General features: G+C 54.9%; 2 protein-coding genes across 7 annotated transcripts in view; one reads left to right on the top strand and one right to left on the bottom strand.

Annotated features, from left to right (window-relative positions):
* Positions 1-1,699: 1,699 nt before the first annotated feature.
* Positions 1,700-15,805, bottom strand: FKBP8 (FK506 binding protein 8, 38kDa). 4 transcript variants are annotated; one of them, XM_012654028.1, is made up of 9 exons: positions 15,752-15,805; positions 9,006-9,325; positions 6,355-6,524; positions 6,180-6,268; positions 5,636-5,856; positions 4,995-5,167; positions 3,244-3,321; positions 2,609-2,740; positions 1,700-2,187 (listed from the first exon to the last, which is right to left on the bottom strand). In XM_012654028.1, exons 2-9 carry the CDS (start codon positions 9,298-9,300, stop codon positions 2,101-2,103), a joined length of 1,245 nt encoding a protein of 414 aa, XP_012509482.1. In that variant the 5' UTR covers positions 9,301-9,325; positions 15,752-15,805; the 3' UTR covers positions 1,700-2,100. The 4 variants fall into 4 exon arrangements, with proteins under 4 accessions (XP_012509482.1, XP_012509484.1, XP_012509480.1 ...); XM_012654030.1 differs by lacking the exon at positions 15,752-15,805 and adding an exon at positions 11,181-11,345; XM_012654026.1 differs by lacking the exon at positions 15,752-15,805 and adding an exon at positions 10,802-10,891.
* Positions 15,806-15,866: 61 nt separating this feature from the next.
* The window catches only part of KXD1 (KxDL motif containing 1), a 9,430-nt gene continuing 3,205 nt past the window's right edge, over positions 15,867-22,091 (top strand). Inside the window, exons 1-3 of one of the 3 annotated variants that reach the window (XM_012654044.1) lie at positions 15,867-16,012; positions 19,618-19,739; positions 20,704-20,856. In XM_012654044.1, the coding sequence (XP_012509498.1) occupies positions 19,639-19,739; positions 20,704-20,856 (254 nt within the window). In that variant the 5' untranslated portion in view covers positions 15,867-16,012; positions 19,618-19,638. Of the gene's footprint in view, positions 16,013-17,665; positions 17,688-19,174; positions 19,334-19,617; positions 19,740-20,703; positions 20,857-22,091 lie in introns of those variants that run through there. The other 2 variants (XM_012654045.1, XM_012654043.1) reach the window with 2 other exon arrangements.

Genomic DNA, 22,091 nt, shown 5'->3' with positions numbered 1-22,091 from the left:
GGGACTACAGGCACACACCACCACGCCCGGCTAATTTTTCTACTTTTTGTAGAGACGGGGTCTTGCTCTTCCTCAGGCCGGTCTCGAACTTCTGAGCCCAAACGATCCTCCTGCCTGGGCCTTGCAGAGTGCTAGGATTACAGGCGTGAGCCACTTCATCCACCTTGGGTGACACTTGGCCAGAACGTCTGCTCTTTAAAAAAGACACCGTGAGAAAATGAACAGCAAGCCATAGAATGAACGAGAAAAATGTTCACAATATATCCCTGTGACAAAGGACCTGTCCCCATAATACACAAGAAGCAGGCACGGAATGAAGCTGCCGTGGGTACCCAGGGGACTAATGCCGCCTGGCAGGTGCTCAGCACTTGGGAATGACAGTGACACTGATGAGTCTCATACAGGGTTGGACTAGATGGTCACCCCAGGTGGCCCAAGGTCTAGCTGGCTGTCACGTAGCCCAGTTTTCCATCCTGTGCCTGAGAGCAGAGTATTGCCCAGGTTGGTGAGACTGAGAAAAGATGGGGGCCCTGTCTTGGAGTGTCCACAGCCACTACCTCAGAGCATCCAGCAAAGCCCCCTTCCAGTCTGAGAACAGGGTTGACACCAACAGGGACTGAACCGCTGGAGAGGAGACAGACTCAAGCCATATGCAGCCTCGTGTCCTGAGAGTCACCCGGGTGGCCTGGAGAGCAAGGGCCTGGAAGCAGGGAGGGTACAGACTTAGGTTCCAGGCCCGAATGCCACCTTCTGCTCGGTGGCCGTGGCAGGTGGCTCCCCTCCCAGGATATAAGGGGAGGATGCAGGCGAGATAGTCATGGTGGTCTGTTTTCTGGGACACCCTCATTCCTGGAGACAGGAGGGAACAGCAGGAAGGAGGGCCACAGGTGTTGGGCTGACAGAGGCCCCGCTGCTGGCTCTGCTGCTCCTGACTGTGGCGGTGAGACATTAATGGGAGTCCCAAGTTGTGGCGTGTGCCAAATGGGACCTGGGGAGCACCTGAAATCAGCCCTGACCCCTTCCCACGGCCTCCGGAGCCCTGCAGGGCCTGGCCTCATTGACTACCCACCTTCTTCAATCTTGGACACATCAGGCTCAATCCTGCCCCAGGGCCTTTGCCCTGGCTGTGCCACCACACAGACCCCATGGTCACTGAGGGCTCTCGGCGCACAGCATCCCCCAAGAGAGGCCTTCTTGGCCCCCCCACCACGCCCCTTTGCAAGCCGCATTCTAGCTCCCATGCCCTGCCCCCCATGGATCCTGCCTGTGTCTTTGGAGAGCAGCGACCCTGCCTCTGCAGCACGTCCACTAAGGAGGGGGGTCATTCCACAGAATCCACGTGGCAGTGTCAAGTTAGGGTCTACCAGCCTCCTGGACTTCAGCTGAGGAAACAGGTATGAGAAGCACAACACTGGGGTCACTGGTGGAGCTGGGCAGGAACTCCCACAGGGTCCAGCCGGGTCAGGGCTCTCGGCCTGGTTCTGCCTGCTCCATTACCCCACTTCTCCAGGCCTCAGTTTCCCCTGTGTAAAGCGGGGCTGCTGTGCCCAGAGAGGAAACCCCGGCTATACCCTGGCTCAGATGCATCCATAGTGCTCTGTGACCCCGGACGTGTCGCAGGCCGTCTCTGGCCCAGCCGCCCCAGGCGGTGAGGGAAGGAGGCTCAGGAGCCGACAGAGTGCAGGGCGGGAGGCTTTATTTCACGGCGGGGGAGCCTGGACAGAGGGCGGCAGGCGGGGCAGGAGGGGCTGGCACTCAGGCGGGGACTAGGCAGAGCAAGGGCCTGTAGAGAAGGAGAAACTAAGGCTGGCCCCGGTTGAGACCTAACCCAGGTGGGTGGGGGCTGGGGGGGAGGAACAGGGTCTGGAGGAATGAGGGCCCCTCCCTCTGGGCTGGACATGGGGCCCCGGCCACACCTGGCTTTCCTCCCACAGGGCCTTAGTGCCTCTGCTCACTGGGCGCATGACCCCCAGTCCTTGCTGCCCCCCACCCGGAGGAGGGGGCTAGGCCAGGGAGAGCAGAGGACAGGGAGCTTGAGGGAGTAAGGGAGCGCGGGGTGGGGTCCACGGTGTGCGGAGGGGGCGGCAGCCACCCAGGCAGTCAGTTCCTGGCAGCAATGACCACAGAGAGAGCCACGCCCCCTAGGGCGACAGCAGTTGCCCCAAACAGCCACTTCCATGGGATAGACTGTGGACAAAGGGGAGGGGAGAGATGACCAGAGAGTGGTTAAGAGTGGCCTCTGGGGCCTCAGCTGCCAATATGGCCCAAACAGGCCTCCCAGCAAATCACTGCCTGACCATTCCTTTCCTGCCTCCTGGCAAACTCCTACTCATATAGCAAAACCCAAATCAAACATCCCCTCCTTCAGGACACCTGGCCTTCTGCCCTGGAAGAGCCTCCATTCCCCACCCTGAGCCCTCCAGCTTTTGCCCTGGCCCTGGCCACATAGGGCTGGGGCCTCTCTGTGTCCCTAGCATCGCTCAGCATGGCCCAGTCGCCGAGGACATCCATGTTTGCAGAACGAACAAATTACCTCTGTTAAGCATGCCCTGCCCATGGCCCCTGCCCTGCCTTCTGGGAGCCCCCGCACCCTCTGGCCTCAGCTCACCCAGGCGCCCTTGCCGGGACACTTGGCGGGCAGTCGGCTGGGGTTGCCCAGCATTTTCCGGTACAGGGCGGTCTCCGTGCTCCGCTGAGCCGCGTGTTTCTTCACCAGCTTTGAGAGCTCCGCGTGGATCGTCTGTGGGAGGTGGGCGTGAGCTGGGCTGAGAGCACGCGGCAGCCAACCTGACTGTCACCGCTAGTGTTCTGCCTTCTGGGACCCTGGTTCACCTGGGCGCTGGGACTGCTGAGACATGGGGGTTCTGTCTGCCCCTTGCTGGGCTTCAGGAAAACGGGTGCTGCTGACCCCATCCCCCGAGGGAGCAGGTAGATGGGTCAGAGCACAGGGTGGTCAGGAGAGAGGAAGGTTCTGAGGGGAAGGAGGACATCGGCGTTGGTCAGCCAGCTGGCATTGTCCTCAGCCTCTGGGCCCACTGGAGGGGTGAGCCCACACTGACTTGGTGGCAGTCATGAGGGTCTTAGCAAGCTGGGCCAGGGCCCTTCTGCTGCCCACCCCCTGCCACTGCCCAGGTGAGAACACCACAGAGAACCACAGGCAAGACAGACCTGGGGCAGACCACAAGAGGGACTTCCCAGACAGGTCCACAGGGCAAGTCCCCAGGGCACCCCCATCCTGCTCACCTTGTTGGAAGGTTCCAGCTTCAGGGCCGCCCTCAAGATGGGGATGGCCTCACTGTACTCGCCTTGCTGAGCCAGCACCTGCAGGGGGAGGGGCCGGCACCACACTGGACCCCACTGGGCCTCGCTCTCCTTCAACAGGCCCAGCCCTGCCCGGCTCCTGGCCACCATCGCAGGCCCCAGGCCCATGTCCGGCAACAGCCCCGGGGTTCTGACCACCCCACGCTGTTCCCGAGCCTGCAGACTCTGTGCGTGGCACACCTGGCTTGGCCTTGTGCCCCCAACATGCTCCTTCCCCACGTGTCTGTCTTAGCCTGAGCCGGAGATCCGGGCACCCACCTTGCTGTCCCCTCCCCTCACCACCTCAGCTGCCTAGGGAGGCCAAATGGACGTTTTCACAGCTGTGGCCACAGTGACTCAGGGCCAAGCATGTGACCCAAGCCAGCCAATGAGATCCAGCCTGGATTATGTCAGTACCACTGGAAGACCAGTTGCTAAGGGGGGGAGAATAGAAGTCTGGAGCTTTCTGGGAGCTGAGTGGAGGTGGGATCATTGCAGTCACCCTGGGGAAAGGAGCCTGCCTAAGAGGGAAGGTCACGGCAGAGAGACACAGCATCTCCATGACATTGCGAATGCCTGGATCCAGCCATGCCTGAAGCTAGATCCCCTGGACTTGGCCCCATGAGCCACCAATCCCTCCTTTTTGCTTGAACCTGTTGGAGTGGATTTCTGTCACTTTCAACCAGCGGGTCCAAACTTGTATGAGGCTACACGAGCAATCGCTCCTGCTGCCCCCGGGAGCATTACAAAGGCTTCAAAAACAGGGGTGGCACCTTCTTCCTCCCATTTCTCTGCAGAACTCTGCACACAATAGGTGCTTAATAAATGCTGACTGGAGAGAATAAATGCTCAGGCCTCTTACAAACATGCCAGGTGACCCAGCATTTATACCTCAGTTTCCTTTGTTTACTGCTAAAAGGTGCCAAGAGGCCACCCCCACCTGACGCCTATACCCAGCCAGGTCCTCACCAGGCTGAGGACGAACAAAAATGGGGTAAAAACAGTTAAGACCAAGTCTATGCAGGCCGATTCACCCTATATTCCATCTGGACTTTTACTGAGTACCTACTGTGTGCCTGGCCCTGTTCGCGACGTTGGAGATTAAGCAATGAACAAGGCAGACCGAACCCCTGCTTTCTAGAGGGGATGAGAAGAATGTCACCTCTGTGTGCTGTCTGACATGGTGACACGGGAAACAAAGACAGGGAGAGGGGAGGGCAGGGAGGGCCTCCCAAGGAGGTGACACTAAAGACCTGCACCAGGCCAGGGAGGGACCCGCAAGGGTACCTAGGGTATGACCATTTCAGGCAGAGGCCCTAGAGTGGGAACGCAATGGCCTGTGTAGCAAGCAGGGAGGACACTGGGTGGGGTAGAGAGAAGCAGATGAGACGGGAGAGGTAATGGCAAGAAAGGGACAACTAGGTGGCTTAGCGCCCCGAGGGCCGTGACTAGGACTTAGCTTTTACTCTGAGGGAGATGGGAGCCGTGGAGGATTATATGTGAGAAGCATTCACCACTGGGCCAGAAGTGGGGATCCAAAACTCTGGGTTTGGCTCTGGCCTCAGCCAGTGACTTGCTGTGATCAGGCTATACTCCTGCACCTGCTCGGGCCTCAGTTCCTCCACCTGCACCCCAGATAGCTCAGCTGGCTGACACGCATGCCCTCCTCCGTACCACCAGCCCGCGTGGCCCACCTTGCCCTTGCGGAAGAGCGCCTTGATGTTGTCCGGCTGGTGCTCGAGCACCAGGCTGCAGGAGCGCAGGGCCGCGCGGTAGTGGTCCAGCTTCAGCTGCGAGGCCGCCAGGTTGTTCAGACACTTCACCTTCAGCTGCAGGAGCTGCTCCTCCTCCTCGAAGGTCATGTCCACTGCAGGGGAGACAGTGCTCAGCCGCGGCAGCCATCATCACACCCGGCCCGCCAACACCTACCCTCAGCAGGGGGCAGCCTTCAACCCTGGTGGACCTCAGGCCTCTCTGGCCTCAGTTTCCCCATCTCTAACATGGGACCAAGGGCTGCACTTTCCCTAGGCCACCCGAGGGAGCCTACGAAATGGAGCCTGGAGGAAACGAGGGCCTAGACCAGGGGGCACGTGGATTGACGACAATCTACGGTCACACCCGTGCAGTCATTTGCCTGCATTCCCCAACATTCCACGGGTCTGGGATGCACCACGCGTCTGGAGCAGACACTACCTGAAGGTTAGGGATAGTTGAGTATCTGTCCAACATTTGGACTATTCTACGATGTTCTGAGTACCCCTGTGGCTTGAGGTTTCTGGCACTACAAGTGGACGCCTTCGTGGGGGAGGTGGTGAGACTCTGACCCGGCGGTCACCTTTGGCGCTAGAGGTGATGGCCTTGATGGCCAGGTCGTAGGAGTTGGCAGCCAGCACGAAGTCGGCCCGCTGGTAGTGGGCGTTGCCACACTCCCGCTTCCGGTTGGCCAGGGCCACACGCTCCTGCCCCGTGAGCATCTCCAGGTCTGGTCCATCCACGGCCGTCTTCAGGGTCACCTCCAGGCACAGGGCCGCGTGTGGGGGGATATACGGGCTCCTGCTGGGGGGGTGGGGGCGGCCGGGGGCAGCACTCAGACCTGGTGGCCCCCACACCCGACCCCAGACCCGCTGGGTTGGCTCGGGAGCAGGCAAGACGGTGCTCCAGTCCCGGATCTGTCCCCGCCATCACCCCCTCCTCAGGAAAATGCAAGGGAACTAACTCTTGCCACCCTGGGGCTATGTGACTTGGTGAGTGAGTTCCTCTCCCAAAGCCTCAATTTCCTCTATGATCAAACAGGCCGGTGGATGGGGTGAGCCGAAGGGGACACCCACCCTGCCCACCCCCTCATCCCTGCTGGGACATGGCAGGTGGCCGACTCTCACCTGCCCTGGGGGCCATAGCAGTACTTGGAGTCAGCAGTGACCATGGCCGTCTCCCCCACGTCCATGAGTGGGACGCTGAGATCCAGGGCCTGGGTGCACAGGGGCGGCCGGGGATCAGGCGGGCCCAGACCCGGTGAGGTGCCCGCCCTACCCCCTCCCCTGCCCCAGCCCCCACCTGGATGACGTCGCAGTCGCCCAGGGTGAACACCAGCTCTGGCTCCTCCTGCACCCGCGTGCCATTCTCCAGCGACGTCTGTAGCTGCACCGTGACCACCTGGCCCCTGGTAGGGTGGCTCGAGCCGGGTGGCCCTGGGACCAGCGTCTTCTTCCTCAACAGCCCGTTCCCTGCCAGGAGCCGGGAACATGTAGACTGTCACAGGGCGGCTCAGACAGGCACCTGCTCGCCTGAGCACCCCCTCCCCACCCCGAACTCTGTCCACTCACCATCCCAAAGGGACAGCCTAAAACTGGGGCACAAACTGTGTCCAATGTCCCCTCTGCTGTCACATGGGCAGGGGACCCCATGCTGCTGGACACTAGGCAGGACAGGACCAATTTCAGGTGACAATGCTGGCGCTGGGGACAGTGAACAATGGCTGGTCTGGTTGTTTTAAGAAAACCTAAGTGCTCAAGAGACTCAGGCAGGAGGATCCCAAGTTCAAGCCCAGCCTGGGCAAAAGCGTGAGATCCCCATCTCCAAAAAACAAAAAACTGAGGCTCAGCGAGGACAAATCCTTGGATTCAAATCATAGCCCCTGGGCCACTGGGCCTCAGTTTACCTAACCATAAAATGGGGTGATCATAGGGCCTCCTGGTGGCACCCAGTAAGCATTTGTGTAGTTAGCAGAGCGCCTGTGACACCGTATATCTCTACCAAAGCACTGTGTGCACTGAACTTAACAGTTCAACAGAGCCAAAGAGCTCATCAACAAAAGCAGCCCTGGCCCCCCACCACCCCCTGGAAGGAAATCACTGTCTGTTCTCTCGGCCACCGCAGCTGGCGTCCCTGCTTGCACCACAAGCGATCACAGCAATGGTTAAACAGCCACAGCCAACATTGACTGAGCACCGGGCAAAAGGCCCAGCGCCCTCGCAAATGCACTCAGGGAACCCACAGTGACAACACCCATTGTCATCCCTCGGCTACCGCTGGGGTGACTGCTGCTAGCACCACATTCAACAAAGCAAGAAACGGAGGCACAGAGAAGGCAGGTGACTTGGTCCAGGACACACAGCCTCATCTTCCTCGGGGCGCTCCCAAGGTGTTGAAAAAAGGGAGCCTTAGCTAAACGAGGGCTAAACCTGTGGGGCGCATCATTCTGGTCTGTGGTCACTCACGTTCCCACGTTTACCTGTGTTCTATAATATGCCATCGGTCTAGTCCACAAATCGGAGTGGACTCTAGCCTAAGAGTTAGGGACAGAGATGTCTCCATTCATATTCTGAAATATTCTAGAATATTCTAATTTCTGTTCTGCTCCCCATCTTCAATATGCACCCCCCAATCCAGTACGGGAACTACCAAACTATCGAGACCCTGTCTCTACTAAAAATAGAAAAATCAGCCAGGCATGGTGGCGCACGCCTGTAGTCCCAGCTACTCAGGAGGCTGAGGTAGGAGGATTGCCTGAGCCCAGGAGTTTAAGGTTGTAGTGAGCTACGGTGACACCACTGCTCTCTAGCCAGGATGACAAAGCAATACCCTGTCAGCATCCAGCCACTGTTAACATAACGAGAATGGTTACGTGGCTGGATCCTTTCTGGACAGTCGTATGTAAACACAGTGCCAACCTCGTGCTCAGAAGGGCAGCTCTCACTCTCAGCATCAGTAGGAAAGAACGGCTTCCCAAACTCTAAAATAGCTAGGGAGGCTGTGTGACCTTGAGCAAGGGCCTTCCCCTCTCTGAGCCTCAGTTTCCCCATCTGTAAAATGGGGATATCATGGGAGTCACATCACAGGGCTGCTGTAAGGATAAAATAAGATGCTGCAGAGGCCTGGCACAGAACCAGTGCTCAGGAAGGATTACCTGGTATTATTTTTAGGAGCAGTAAGATTAGTAGTGGTGGTGATATTAGTAGTAACATTTCTGGTTTTTTCCCAGTGTCACTATTCTTTGATACTACTGATAGAGTATAACCAGTACTACTGATCACAATGATGACGTTTTATTATCATTCGCCTGGGCACTAACATCATATGGCATATCAGGTATCAGCACTGCACTTATAGCAACACATTTTCCACGGAATGCTAACGCTTTGTGGTTTTCAGAGTAGCCGTGCAGAGGTACACAGGCAGGCCACGTGTGTGGGTTCACCAAGTTCCTTTCTCGCAGGACTTCTCTGAGCATCTACAGATGCTCTACACTAACGGATGCTGTGAACCGGCCAGAGAGCTAAACAAAATACGACACCCCCCAGAACTACAGGACCCCTGGACACATCTTTCAAGGGACAAACCAGCATCACACAAATGCTGAGAAAAGACTGTGCGGGGACAGATGCTGCTGATGCCTAGGCGTGCTGGCTGTTTGGCTCTGGGCAGGTGACTCAGCCTCTCTGGGCCACTGCTAGCAGCTCTGGGAAACAGGGCCACAGCACATTGTGTGGGCATGTGCGCAAAAATGAATGGGGTTCGTAAACACCAAGTGTCTCAAGTAGTTGTCTGTGGTTGGCAATCACCGTGGTTACCATGTGTTACTTCCAACCCTCACAGCAGAGATGGGGAAATGAGGCTCAGGGGACAAGAGGGCCAGGGCCAAAGTCACTCCTGAACCTGAGCTGTCTGGGCCCTCTGGGTGAACCCGATCGACCCTTGTTCCTTACCCAGGACATCCAGCCACTCTTCCGGGGCCGGGGCTGGAGCAGGCTCGGGCTCTATGGCAGCTAGGAACTCTCGGGCCAGGGCCCCAGGCTGCTGCTCGGCCTCCTCTGGTGGGGGCTGCCCCATGTCCTCGAGAGGTGGCAGCTCACTCAGGTCATCCTCCTCTTCTTCTTCCTCCTCCTCTTCCTCCTCGCCCTCTGCATCCTCGACCCCATCCAGCACCTCGAAGTCCTCAAGCGGTGGGACCCCAGCAGGCGGCGGGGCAGCGGGCTCAGAGGGCTCCGCGCAGGATGCCATGCTGCTGGGGGCACAGGAATTGGCCCTGGGGAGTGGGATGGATGGGGGTAAGAATCCCACCCACCCAGCCACTGAAGTCTTCTCTGTACGCGTTCCCCACACTGCAGATCACTTGCTATGTGACTCAGGGGCTCCAGGCCTCAGTTTCACAGGTGTAAGGTATAACAACAATCTCAGCTCGTTGGGAGGAATTAACCCACGTGTCAAGCCCCGGGCATAGGGCTCAAGTAGAATTAGCTATTATTAGAGCTAATTATTATTTAATGTTTATAAACACGCCCGGAAGTAGGGAACATCCCCCCAACATTCTGCAGAAAAGGAAGTTAAGGCCAGAGAGGCACAGCCATTTGCCCAAGGTCACAGAGCAAGTCAATGGCAAAGGCAGGATTTGAACCTGGGGCTCTAGACCCTGGGGTTTTACCTGATTCAATGCCGAGGGAGAGTGCTGGGAATTTTTTGGAGGGGACAGCCCCTGAGGCCCTGGGGAAGCCATTTTTAGGGCCACTGGGCCACTTGGGCAATTTAATCTTTCCCCTGGGTTCCCATTTCCAGCTGCCCCTTCTCCGAAGGGGAACCCCCTCCCAACAGCGCCGGCCCTAACCACCCACAAACCCAAAGCCTTTTACCTTCCAGACACTGCCTCTAACACCACTCCCCAACCCCAATGTCAGGGACCCTGGCCAAAGCCTGGGAGCTCTGCCTCCTCTCATCAAGGCCTCCCTCCCACCCCCTGAAAGCAGCCTGCTTTACTGGAGTGGTCCAGATCCCACTGATTCTACTTCTTCCTTACCTCAGGCCTGTTGGGAACCCCTAGCCCAGACTGTACCCTCATGTACCGATCCCTCTCCCCAAGGCCCCAAGCTCAGAGGAGGTACAGCCATCATTCTAACGCACAGCATCCCATACCTAACCTTCACCTGCCTGCTCCTTCCGGGCTCAGGCCCCATTTTCTGAGACCCTCCCCGCCCCCACCCCCACAATTCCCCGCGTCCGCACAAATCGGCCTCTCGCGCCCCAACCACGGTCGCCCCCAGCCCGGGCCACCTCCCCCCACAGACGCTCCGTCGCCCCGTAAACATTCTTGTGTCCCCAGACGCCCCTCTCCCGATCCCACAGCACCCTACGCACTCCGAACGCCCCCCGCCCCGGCCTGCGCCTCCCTCGACCCCCTACCCAGGGGCCCAACGCCCCACGCTCGTCTGACGCCACCAGTCTGGGGCCCCGGACCCCCGCACCTCTCGGGCGCCCCCGGCCCTGCACATCTCCGTCGGCAGTCCCCCACTAGACCCCCTCCGCCCCCGGGACCCCCACCCCCAGCCGCCGCCACCCGGCCGCACCCCCTCGGGCACCCCTCGACCTCTCGAGCCCCCCGCTCGCCTCCCCCGCGGCCCCTCGCCCCGCCCAACGGCCGCAACCGCCGCTGCGCCGGTCCCCGAACCGACCCAGGCCAGGGCAGCGCCCTCAGCCGGCGCGGCACCCCCCGGCGCCGCGGGACACGTGCCTCCGGCTCCGGGACCCCAGCCTGGGGTCCTGCGCCCCCCTCCCCGCCCCCAGCCGCGGCCGCCGTGCCTCGGGAACCAGGTTCGGACGCCCAGCCCCGCCTCCGCCGCTCACATTGGCCGCCGCCGCCGAGACTGCCATGCGCATTGGCTCACGGACACGTCCGTCCCAGGCGCTGGCACCACCCCCTTCCTGCTTGGCTCCGTGGGACATTCTTAAAGCGGCAGAAACCTCCAGGCCACTTGCGGCGGGGGCGAGGGGCTCTAGGCTGGATCCCAAACAGGAGTCAGTGCCGCGCAGTTTGCGCGACTCCCGGATCCCGTCTGAGTTTTATCCTGCTCATCTGCAAAATGGGGATACCTCCATCCATGCACTCTCACCTTGGGGGCTGCCCGGAGGACAGCACTAAATGGTGTTTCCTTAAGGAGCTCAAGCTTGCCGGTCATGGCAGCTCTGGGATTGCTGAATAAGCCTCCCTCCTTAAAGCCCTAGTTAGAGAAGTGGACCCGAGGTCCCAAGGAGGAGCGACGTGCCCAGGGACACACAGAAACCTACCCCCACTCCCACGTGGTCTAATTCCCAGAAGGTTGCCTGGCGCATACAGGAGGTGCTCAATAACAGCTAGGTTGGCGACTGAGGGTGCAGGGCCACTGGGAGGAGTCCTTCCTCCACACACCCTCTGGCGGAGGGTGATAAGGTGCCCATGCGCCCGACAGAAAGTGGCATCCTCGATTAAATTGGTTTTTATAGAGCTTGTTTTGAAACTGGGCACACTTACTCCTCTCTCACTCTGTTTTATTTATTTCCCAGCAGTTACCCTCTTCCAGAATGATCTTGTCACTCTTTTACTTCCGGGTCCCCCCACCCTCCACTCTGCTCCATCCTCGCAGGAATTTTTGCCTGTTTTGTACTCAGTACCTCCTTCAACCATGCCTGGCACCTATGGGAGCTCAAGAAGTGAATAAATGAATGAATGAATGAGTCCGACACTGGCTTTTGGAGGTAACTAACTTTTCAGATAGGAGTTCCCAGCTTGCCTTCTACGGAAGCCCTCCCAGACCTCCCCAAGGCAAAGCTAGGCGCCCCACCTGGCATGATGACCCTCCACTTCGTAACTCATTTACTTGCAGCCATGCCATCATTCGATTTAGTTCTGCCTCGCCCGCTAGACTGGAAGACCCCAAAGTCTGAGAAGGCTCTTGTTTTTATTGTAGCCTGCACAGTGCATGGCACAAAATGGGGGAGGGGGAAATCATCATGGAAGGAGAGGAGGCAGGCTGGCCAGGCAGGAGAGGTGGTGGGGCAGCCGGGGGCATGTGAGGAATCACCTGGGAAGGGGCATCAAATAAGCTGTGGGCCAGTCCAGGTTCTGAGGGCCCTGGACTATTCCCCATCCATCTCTGAACCCTAGTGTCTTTATCTGCACAGTGGGGTTACCTGCCCATCCGTTCACAACTGTGTTGCAGGGGCTGGCGGAACTGCAAGAAACAACAATACTAATAAAATAAACAAACAATGAACTACTAAAATAACACCAACAACAGTAAGAGTAATTACTGGCACTCACTGAGCGGGTATCACAAGTCCAGGCAAACACTTTATGCACATTGAATCCTCCCTTATGAGATAAATACTCTGTTTGGGGGCCACATGATTGACTATACACAGAGGTGCAATTGTCGTGTCTTCCTGGTGAACTGAACTTGTCGTTGTTATAATGGGCTCCACTTTATTTCTGTGAGTTTTGCTTTAGATCAGACTTTGTCTCATCACTTCTCAGCCTTTTTGCCAAGATCAAGGGGACAGTGGACTCTATCTGATATTAAGATCACACACCCATTCTCCCTGGCTTGTGTTTACTATGCTCCATTCTCTTCTACTTTTTTATTTTCCACTTTCTGGACGCTATATATGGATGTATATTCCGTACAATATGAGGACATTGTACATGTGTCTCTTGGAAGCAACAGAGAATTGGGTTTTTCCTTTTGATCCAGTCTGTCTATCTTTGTATTTTACCTGCAGCATTTGGCCTATTCCTATTTGATGTAATTATGGGCATATTTGGACATAAATCTGCCGTCTTAAGTGTTTTCTTTTGTCTCACCTACTCTATGCTTCCTTTCTCTCCTTTCTTGCCTTCTTAGGATTGGATGGGTATGTTTGGTAAGACTCTTATTCTCTTCATTTTATAGATAGGGAAACTGAGGCACAGAGAGGTTAATTACTTGGTTTGAGGTCACAGCGATGAAGGGCAAGACGGGCCAGGTCTATTCCACCCAGGGGAGCTGAACGCTGCACAATCATGCAGATGGGTATTTAACTGCAGCTGCGATAGTGCCATGTAGGAAATAAAACTGAAAGCAGTGGCAGAGAAAGGCTTCCAATCCCCAAACTTGGGCCTCCCCTCCCCACAAAGTTCCCATCACTTCCTACCCTCTCTCTTGAACACACAAAGGAGGAAAACATTTTCTTGTTTCCAATCTACTGCGTACATAACATCTGGGGTCAGCCAAGCCCCTTTTGGTCTTGATGTACAGCCCCTATCCCTTCCAGGACTCTCATAAATGTTTCCTGGCCTCCAGCAGAGCCCAGGGGACCCATTGAAAAGCTTGGTTTCTCCAGCCTGGGCCTCTCCTGCTGCAGCCTGCAGACAGAGCCATGGTTCTGCTTTTCCCAACAGCCCCCACCCCAGTGCTCCCCTCTCGGCACTGCTGCTGCCTGGCTCTCCGAGCTCCCCAATTCTTACAAAGATCAAGTCCACGCTATGTCCTTTCCCATCATCCTGCCTTTGCTCTTGTGATTCTGTCAGCCCTGAATGATTGTCCGTTCCTAGAAAGCTCCTAATCCTACCTCAAAGCCCCATCCAGAGGTATCTGCCTCCTTGCAACCTTCCTTGCCCCTAAAATGAGCCCTCACACCCCGCTCCTCAGGTTCCTCCAGACTTAAGTCTTTCCTCTCTCTAAGCAGTGAGCCCCATGGGGCTGACGGTGTCTGTTTCTGACACTGTTGCCCCTCCTTCTCCAGGGCTAGGCAGGGCCTGAGACTTCTCTGGATCCTCAGAATATGGGCCACACCCAGAGGAGACTGAACGATTTTTAAAACTGTTGGACTAACTATGTAACAATCCTGGTCCTCATTGACTTTTCAATGAATGAAGGCAGCAGAGTGTGGGAGGAATAGTACCTACAGTATACTGCAAATGTACTGTGTGCTAAGTTCTGTCGTAAGGATTGCATCTGCATGATTTCATAAGGTTAACACTTGCCCAAGGCTATCTAGCTAGGATGTGACAGACATGGACTTAAACTCAGATAGGTCCAATTCCAGAGCGCTTAAACAGTCTTCCACGTGCCTAAGAAATCCTATGTGTATCTTCCAAGCTCTCAACAACCTTCAGAGGTAGAAGCTGTGATTGTCCAGACTCACATTAACAAACTGAGGCCCAGAGCACATACACATAGAATACACAACATACTGACATCATAGAATATCCATAACTAATAATGATTAATTACAAACATTTATTGAGCAATTCCTATTTGCCCCTTTTTGTTCATGAATTTAACCTGGATTATCCTACTTAAAAGTGTATCCTCATATCAGTATGAACTCATGGTTTTTAGTATATAAACAAAGGGATAGATACAGAAGTAAATATACATGTATAAGCTTGGGCTAATAGACATGCATGTATTTTCCTTTTTACTTTTTAGAGATGGGGTCTCGCTATGTCACCTAGGCTGGAGTGCAGTGGCTATTCACACAGGTACGATGATAGCACACTGCAGCCTCAAACTCCTGAGTTCAAGCCTCAGCCTGCTGAGTAGCTGGAAGTATAGGTGTGCCACCATGCCTGACTTATTTTCCAGCTCTGACTGCTGACAGGTGCCTAGAAGCAGTGACACCCCATTAGCAATAAGCACATCGAGCACCCACATCTTGGTTTCTAAATACCACCCTTCAAACAAAGGAACAAGGCTCCTTGGAAAAATGACTGATTCCAGCATGGAACGTGGAACATCTTGTGGTGCCAAAGTAAATAAGTGCTCAGTAGGCTGGGTGTGATGGCTCATGTCTATAATCCCAGCAATTTAGGAGGCTGAGGCGGGAGGATGGCTTGAGCCCAGGAGTTCAAGGTTACAGTAAACTGTGATTGTGCCACTGCTCTCTAGCCTGTGTGACACAGAGAGACTCTGTCTCTAAAAAATAAAAATAAATAAATTCCATCAGTTCATAGTGATATTAATACTTGAATAAATACATAATTGGAGAAGAATGTTTACAGAATTCTCTTGTTTACAGAATTCCAATAAATAATTACTAGAGAATCACTATGAGGTGAACACCGCAGTTATAATTGTTGCCAGCAAGAACCATGGATGAATCCTAAAATTAGTGGCGAAAAATATGATTAAAAAAATATGGTCTCTTAAGTATCTTCCCACAAGATACTTAAATTGCAAAGGGGAAAATAGTAACTTTGCAGCAAAGAAACTGGTAGACATTGCCTTAGGCAAGTAATCAAGGTCAATATCACGGGTAATAAAACATGTCAACATCCCAGGTCTCCTGACAGGATGCGCTGAGAAGGATACAACATTGCTTATGTGAAATTCCTGCTAAAATGCACAATCTCGGTCTAATCATGAGGAAATATTAGACAAACACACACTGATGGATGTTCTACAAAACTAGTACTCTCCAAAACCATTAAGATGAGGAAAAACAAAAGAAGTATCACATAATGGGGAAGATTAAGCAGACATGACTAAACGCAATGTGGAATCCTGGAGGGGACCCAGGACCAAAGAGGAGCGGAGATTTTTGAACCTAGATGAGTCTGATTCCTGGCACGGAAAGCAAGACACCTGGGTTTGGGTCGGCCACAGACCACTTGAGCATTTACGACCTTAGGGGCGTGCCTTCCACGCGGGAGCTTCAGTCTTACCATCTATAAAACGGAATGTGTTTTTCAGCCTTCCCCCTTCCGGGCTGCTTTGAAACGCGGGTTTTGGAAACTCGCAGGCGCAAGAGGGGCTGTTTGATTGGCTATTTATTAAACCCCGCCCCTTCCTGGCGCACCTCCTCGAACGCAGGTTGGCCCCAGCGTACGACGCCGCCACGCACGTTCCCTCGCCCGGTGCGTGTTGACGTCGCGGCAGGCGCCGGCGCCATCCCGGAAGCGCGAGCAAGGCCGCCAGATGTGCAGGTGCTGCTGCCACCGACGCCGGGGCCGAGTTTGGGGTGGGGCTGGGGATGCCGGGGCCGCGGGGAAACGGGGCCGGGTCGGGCGCGGCCCCGGGCTTGCCGTGGGGTGGGGCGCGCCGCTGGCCACATCTGGGTACTCCTGCTGCGCACAGGCCTCAGTTTCCCCGTCTGCGCCAGGGATTCACGGGCGGTGCCAAGGGCCGCATTCGGATCCCGGGGCGCGGGGATTGCGGTCACCTGTGTTCAGGTTGTGCCGTGTAACCTGTAACCGGGCGTTGTCTTGTTTGTGCCTCAGTTTCCCCGCATTGACGTGGCAGAGCATGAGGGGATAGTTGAATCCCTTCCCACTCAGGGGTCCGAGCTTGGGTCGCCGAGTTAAATTCTGTTAAATGACCTGGGTAGAACCGTGGTACTTTTCTTTCTGGCCTTGTGACCTTGGGCAACTGAACCCGCCCCAGTGAGCCTCAGTTTCCCTTGGAGATGGGAGTGTCTGCCTCGTAGCGGTGACTGAGAGTTAAAGGAAATGGTGTACGACTGTTTGTTCATGTTATATCCTTGGAAGCACATGGGAGCCCTTTAAAATGCTGATTCCCGGGCCCTGTCCTGGGACCTCTTCACACTCCCCTTGGAGAAACAGCCTGCTCCACCCTCCACTCTCTATCAGTGTGTTGGTTTCAGTCCCCACACACAGCACTGTGAGACCTGGATTTTTCCTTAATCCCATTTTATGGATGAGAAGACTGATTCAGAGAGGTGAAGTGACTCCCAAGGTCACGCAGCCTCCCTCTCTGAGTGTGTGTTGTTTTTTTTTTTTATCAAATCTTCAAAGCCAGGACTCTTTGAGTGTTTCACTCATAAATGTATTTATTTGGAGCAGGGATTAGAACCCTTGCTGGGTCAGTTTCAGTCTATATGTGGGCCAGAATAGTCAGGGAAGGCTTTTTTTTTTTTTTTTTGAGACAATGTTGCTCTGTTGCCCAGGCTAGAGTGCCATGGCGTCAGCCTAGCTCACAGCAACCTCAAACTCCTGGGCTCAAGCAATCCTCCTGCCTCAGCCTCCCGAGTAGCTGGGACTACAGACATGCGCCACCATGCCTGGCTAATTTTTTCTATATACATTTTGAGTTGTCCAGCTAATTTCTTTCTATTTTTTTAGTAGAGACGGAGTCTCGCTCTTGCTCAGGCTGGTCTCGAACTCCTGACCTTGAGTGATCTTCCTGCCTCAGCCTCCCAGAGTGCTGGGATTACAGGCGTGAGCCACCACGCCCAGCCTGGGGAAGGCTCCTTGAAAGTGGCAGCTGGAGGGGGGTGGTGCAGTGAACCCTTCAGCCCTCACATCTGGGAGTCAGAGACAGGAAAGTCCTGCTTTGAAGGACAACCATATCCCTGAAGGTCCAAATACTGTGCCTGGCAGGCACTAGCTGTGGGCGTCCCCCTCCACATAATTCTGCCCTTTGAGTCCAAGTGTCTGCTTTGCACAAGATCATGTTTCTTTGGGAAGGTGGAGATTATGGGTGTCACTGCCTGGCATGTAGTAGGAGTTCAATAAACGTGATTATTGGCGGGGGTTCACAGGTGCGGCAGCTTGTTTCTAGAAGGCGCACAGGAGCCACAGACCACTGGCAGATTCAGGGCACAGATGGATACTCTTGGCCTCCCTGGTGTTTTGGAAAAAGGTATTAATTGCTAACATTTGTAAATAAGGCAATTTCCCATTTTAAAAAATCCCTATTGCCACTTTTTTGCCAGGGAAAAAATCAGAAGTCAGGCAGAAATCAGCTGTTGTAAGAAGCAGCTGTACTGTCTCAGGTGGTTACTGCAGCCCTGTTCAGATTCACACTTCGGTGGAACCTGCGGACTGTGGGCCTTTGTGGTGACTCAGCGGCAGTGGCCGCATGACTATTGCCCAGTTCCTCAGTCTCTGTGAGCCTGTTTTCTCATCTATAAATAAGGATGGGCCAGGCTCATGCCTGTAATCCCAGCACTTTGGGAGGTCACAGCCAGAGAATTGTTTGAGGCCACTGGCTTGAGACTAGTCTGGGCAACACAGCAAGACCTCTTTTCTAAAAAAAATGTTTTAAATTAATTGGGTGTGGTGACCGCACCTGTAGTCCCAGCTACTCAGGAGGCTGAGGCAGGAGGATCACTTGAGCCCAGGAGTTTGAGGCTGCAGTGAGCTGTGATGACACCACTGCACTCCCGCCTGGGCAACAGAATGAAACCCTGTCTCAAAAAAAAAAGAAAAAAGATGGCCGGGCTCGGTGGCTCACGCCTGTAATCCTAGCACTCTGGGAGGCCGAGGCTGGTGGATTGTTTGAGCTCAGGAGTTCGAGACCAGCCTGAGCAAGAGCGAGACCCCGTCTCTACCAAAAATAGAAAGAAATTAATTGGACAGCTAAAAATATGTAGAAAAAAAAAATTAGCTGGGCATGGTGGTGCGTGCCTGTGGTCCCAGCTACTCGGGAGGCTGAGACAGTAGGATTGCTTGAGCCCAGGAATTTGAGGTTGCTGTGAGCTAGGCTGACGCCACGGCACTCGCCCCAGGCAAGAGAGTGAGACTCTGTCTCAAAAAAAAAAAAAAAAAAGAAAAGAAAAAAGATGATAACAATTCTCAGTGTACGAGCTTGGTGCTTTGTTTAGCATACAGTAGGTGCTCAGTAAGTGGGAGGGTTGATTAAGTGGGCTCTGAAGCCTTTCCTGATCTGGTGTATGAATCTTAACAATTGCAAATAGGCCTTTCTGTTCACCATTAAATATGTGGGCCCCAGAGCCAAGCTATATCAAGATGCCAGATTTTTCCTGAACTCCCCAGGAGGGTCAGTGCTATGGCCGCTGCTCCCCAGCATGGTCTGGGAAGGCTCTGCCCACTAGGATGGTCCTCTGTGTGCCAGGGAAACCGAGAACCGCAGAGCCATCTGGGTTGCTGGGGCCCACAGCCTGGCTGTGAGTGCCCGAAATTCTTGGCTTTAATTTGCTAATAAAACTCTAGTGTCAGACCCGAGTTTGAAAAGTTCTGTTGTCCTCCCCAAAACAAGTTCTGCTGATCCCTTGCTGTGAGCCAGGTTCTGAGCTGGGCTCTGGAGACAGACATGCCTCTGCTTTCCTGGAGCTGATGTCCTGAGGGCAACAGGAAATGGGTCAACAGCTAACTGGGATAATTGCACAAAGACGTGACCCAGTGAAGCCGTTAAAACAACATGAAGTGATGAGAGTGACCAAAGTGGGGATAATCTTTGAAGACCTCAGCCATGCACATTCTGCTTGTGGGGACATCGGGTGCAAAGGAAGAGGGTGGGGGGAGAAGGCTGGCAGATCTATGCAGGTAAGAGGTGCCAGTGGCCTTGGGTGTGAAAGTGGGGGGTGATGGGATTCTAGTGTGGTTGAGTGCAGTTTATAAATACAATCTTCTGTAGATTTCCCAACACCTCCAAGTTCCCAGGATGGCAGACCTGATACTCAGGTGGCATGACTGAGCCACAGTCACACATCCCCACTGTGGAAGGCCACAGTGGGGTCAGACCCCAGCCCATAGGGCTCCCAGCTTGGCCTCTGGGTCCCACCTCCCCCAGTGGTGCGCACGAAAGACTGTCTTCCGGCCTGTTTCAGGCAGCGGAGGAGGAGGAAGAGATGGACCCCCCGGACTCGGCCTCGAGGGTCTTCTGCAGCCGCATCCTGAGCATGGTGAACACAGACGACGTCAATGCCATCATCTTGGCCCAGAAGAATATGTGAGTGGTGGCCGTGGGCCCCAGCGTGGGAAGGAATCCACTTGCTGGCCAACATTCTTGTCCTGCCCGCCCCTAGCCCAGGCCCACACTGGTGATAAAATGAAGGAAATGAGCAAATCTGCCTCTGGCTCCAAAGTAAATTCCTTCCTGGCCTGGAGGCGAGGCCTTGGCACAGGAAGCAGGGCTTTGGGAAGGTTTTGCAGCTGCGGATGGCTTGGCGGGGGCCGCGGGGGCTCCTGTCCCAAGGCCTGGGGTGGGGAGAGTTGAGGGACCAGAGGGGGCCGCAGGGGGTTTTAACGAGCTGGTGGGCTGACTTCCTGGCAGGGCCTCGTCTCCCAGAGCCCAGGCTGTGTCTACATAGTGCCCAGTGTCTCTCGCAGGGTCTGTGAACGCCCTTTGCCCTCGCTGAGGCTCGGCACTGTGGCTGCTGGGGCCTCACCCTAATCCCAGCCTGCCTGGTGGGGAAGAAAGGCTGTTACCACTTTGGCATGGAAGCACAGCCTCCTGCCCTTCATTTTTCGTATGTTTAAGCCGAAGGCTCTTCCCACCCTCTATTGACAATGTGACACAGACCTGATGTCTTCACCTTTTTTCACAGACCCGGAGTGTTCCCGGGTCTCAGCAATATCCATCTCTCTTCTAGATCTGTAGGTCAGATTCAGACCTAGCCCTGGGGAACTCCCACACTGAGAGGAGGCAAAAGCAGACCCAGACCCTCCTGGCCCTGTGGTGTCAGGGCTGGGCCAGAAGAACCACCTGGGGCTAGTGGAGTCAAAAGGGGAGCAGAGTCTGCTTGCGGGAGGGGGTAGAGAAGGCTACATGGAAAAGACACACTTGAGTAGGGTTTTAAAGGTTAAATAGGAGTTCACTAGGTGGCTCAAACAGCAGGTAGAACTCTGGCGGACAAGGGAATGGCCCATGTGGAAGCTGGGTGGAGGAGCTTGTGCCCTCTCTCTGCCTCCAGGCTGGACCGCTTTGAGAAGACCAATGAGATGCTGCTGAACTTCAACAACCTGTCCAGTGCCCGCCTGCAACAGATGAGCGAGCGCTTCCTGCACCACACGAGGACCCTGGTGGAGATGAAACGGGACCTGGACAGCATCTTCCGCCGCATCAGGTGGGCATTCAGCCCCTCCCCAGCCCCCACCCCGCAGCCACAGCTGACCTCTGCCGCCACCTCCCCACCTGAGCCTGGGTTTTCTCCCCGTAACTGGGCAAAGGGGAGATTCTGCTCGTCTGTTTTATGAGGCTTCGACGCGCACTTAAGTGTCCAAGAAGATCCCAACCCTAGGAAAAAAATACTGAAGTTTTTGAATTTAAATTTTATGTCTTTATTTTTCAAAAATGTAATACAGCACCGGACACGTAACAGAAAAGGCAGGAAAGAGTAGACAGCGGACAGTGATTCCCCCAGCCAGGTCTCCTTTCAAGAGGCCAATGAGATTTGCCAGTCTTTGCGGGCCCTTCCCATGGTGGTTTCTGTGCAGACAAGGAAAAGACGACACCCAGGCGCCACCCAGAGCTGTTCATGTCCTCACTGCCGTGGGTAACCGCTGCAGCCAGTGCACCTGGGCCCAGACGCACTCAGTATTCCCGCCAGACCGTGTGCCACCTCCTCTGTCACAGGGGACAGCTGTATCCTCTGGCAGACTTGGGGAGCAGGTGCCAAAGATTGAGGAAAACACATTTTATTGAGTTCAGTGCAGAAACCACAAGACAGGCTGGTTAAATCCTTTAAAAATGCACTATAAAAGCGCATCTTCTCTGGGGCACTTCCCCAGGCCAGCTGCCCAGGCATGGTCTTTGGAAGCAGGAACCCCAAGGGTTGGTACCCAGTGGTGTGTGTCGCCATCACCAAGAAGGCAGTGAGGGAGATGAGTGCATGCCCCAGTGGCGGGCAGGAAACTAGCCGTGGGGGAACTTGTGGAGGCGATCCCGGCTGAGGACAAGGGTAAGAGATGGTGTTCCAAAGACCTCTTTGCCATTCTTCGTAAACACAGCTGTGTTACTTTAGAAAAAGACAAAAATCAGACTTTTTTTTTTTTTTAAGAGACGTGGTCTCCCTGTGTTGCCCAGGCTAGAGTGCAGTGGCATGATCATAGCTCACTGTAACCTTGAACTCCTGGGCTCAAGCGAGCAATCCTCCCACTTCAGCCTCCCAAGTAGCTGGGACTACAAGCATGCATCAGTAAGCCTGGCTAATTTTTAAATTTTTTTTTTGAGACAGAGTCTCACTCTGTTGCCTGGGCTGGAGTGCCGTGGCATCAGCCTAGCTCACAGCAACCTCAAACTCCTGGGCTCAAGCGATCCTATAGTGCCTCAGCCTCCCGAGTAGCTGGGACTAGAGGCATG

This window comes from Propithecus coquereli, unplaced genomic scaffold, assembly GCF_000956105.1.
Source record: "Propithecus coquereli isolate 6110/MARCELLA unplaced genomic scaffold, Pcoq_1.0 Scaffold438, whole genome shotgun sequence".
Lineage (NCBI taxonomy): Eukaryota > Metazoa > Chordata > Mammalia > Primates > Indriidae > Propithecus > Propithecus coquereli.
Note: the sequence above shows the minus strand (reverse complement) of the source record. Positions and strands in the feature narration are given on the sequence as shown.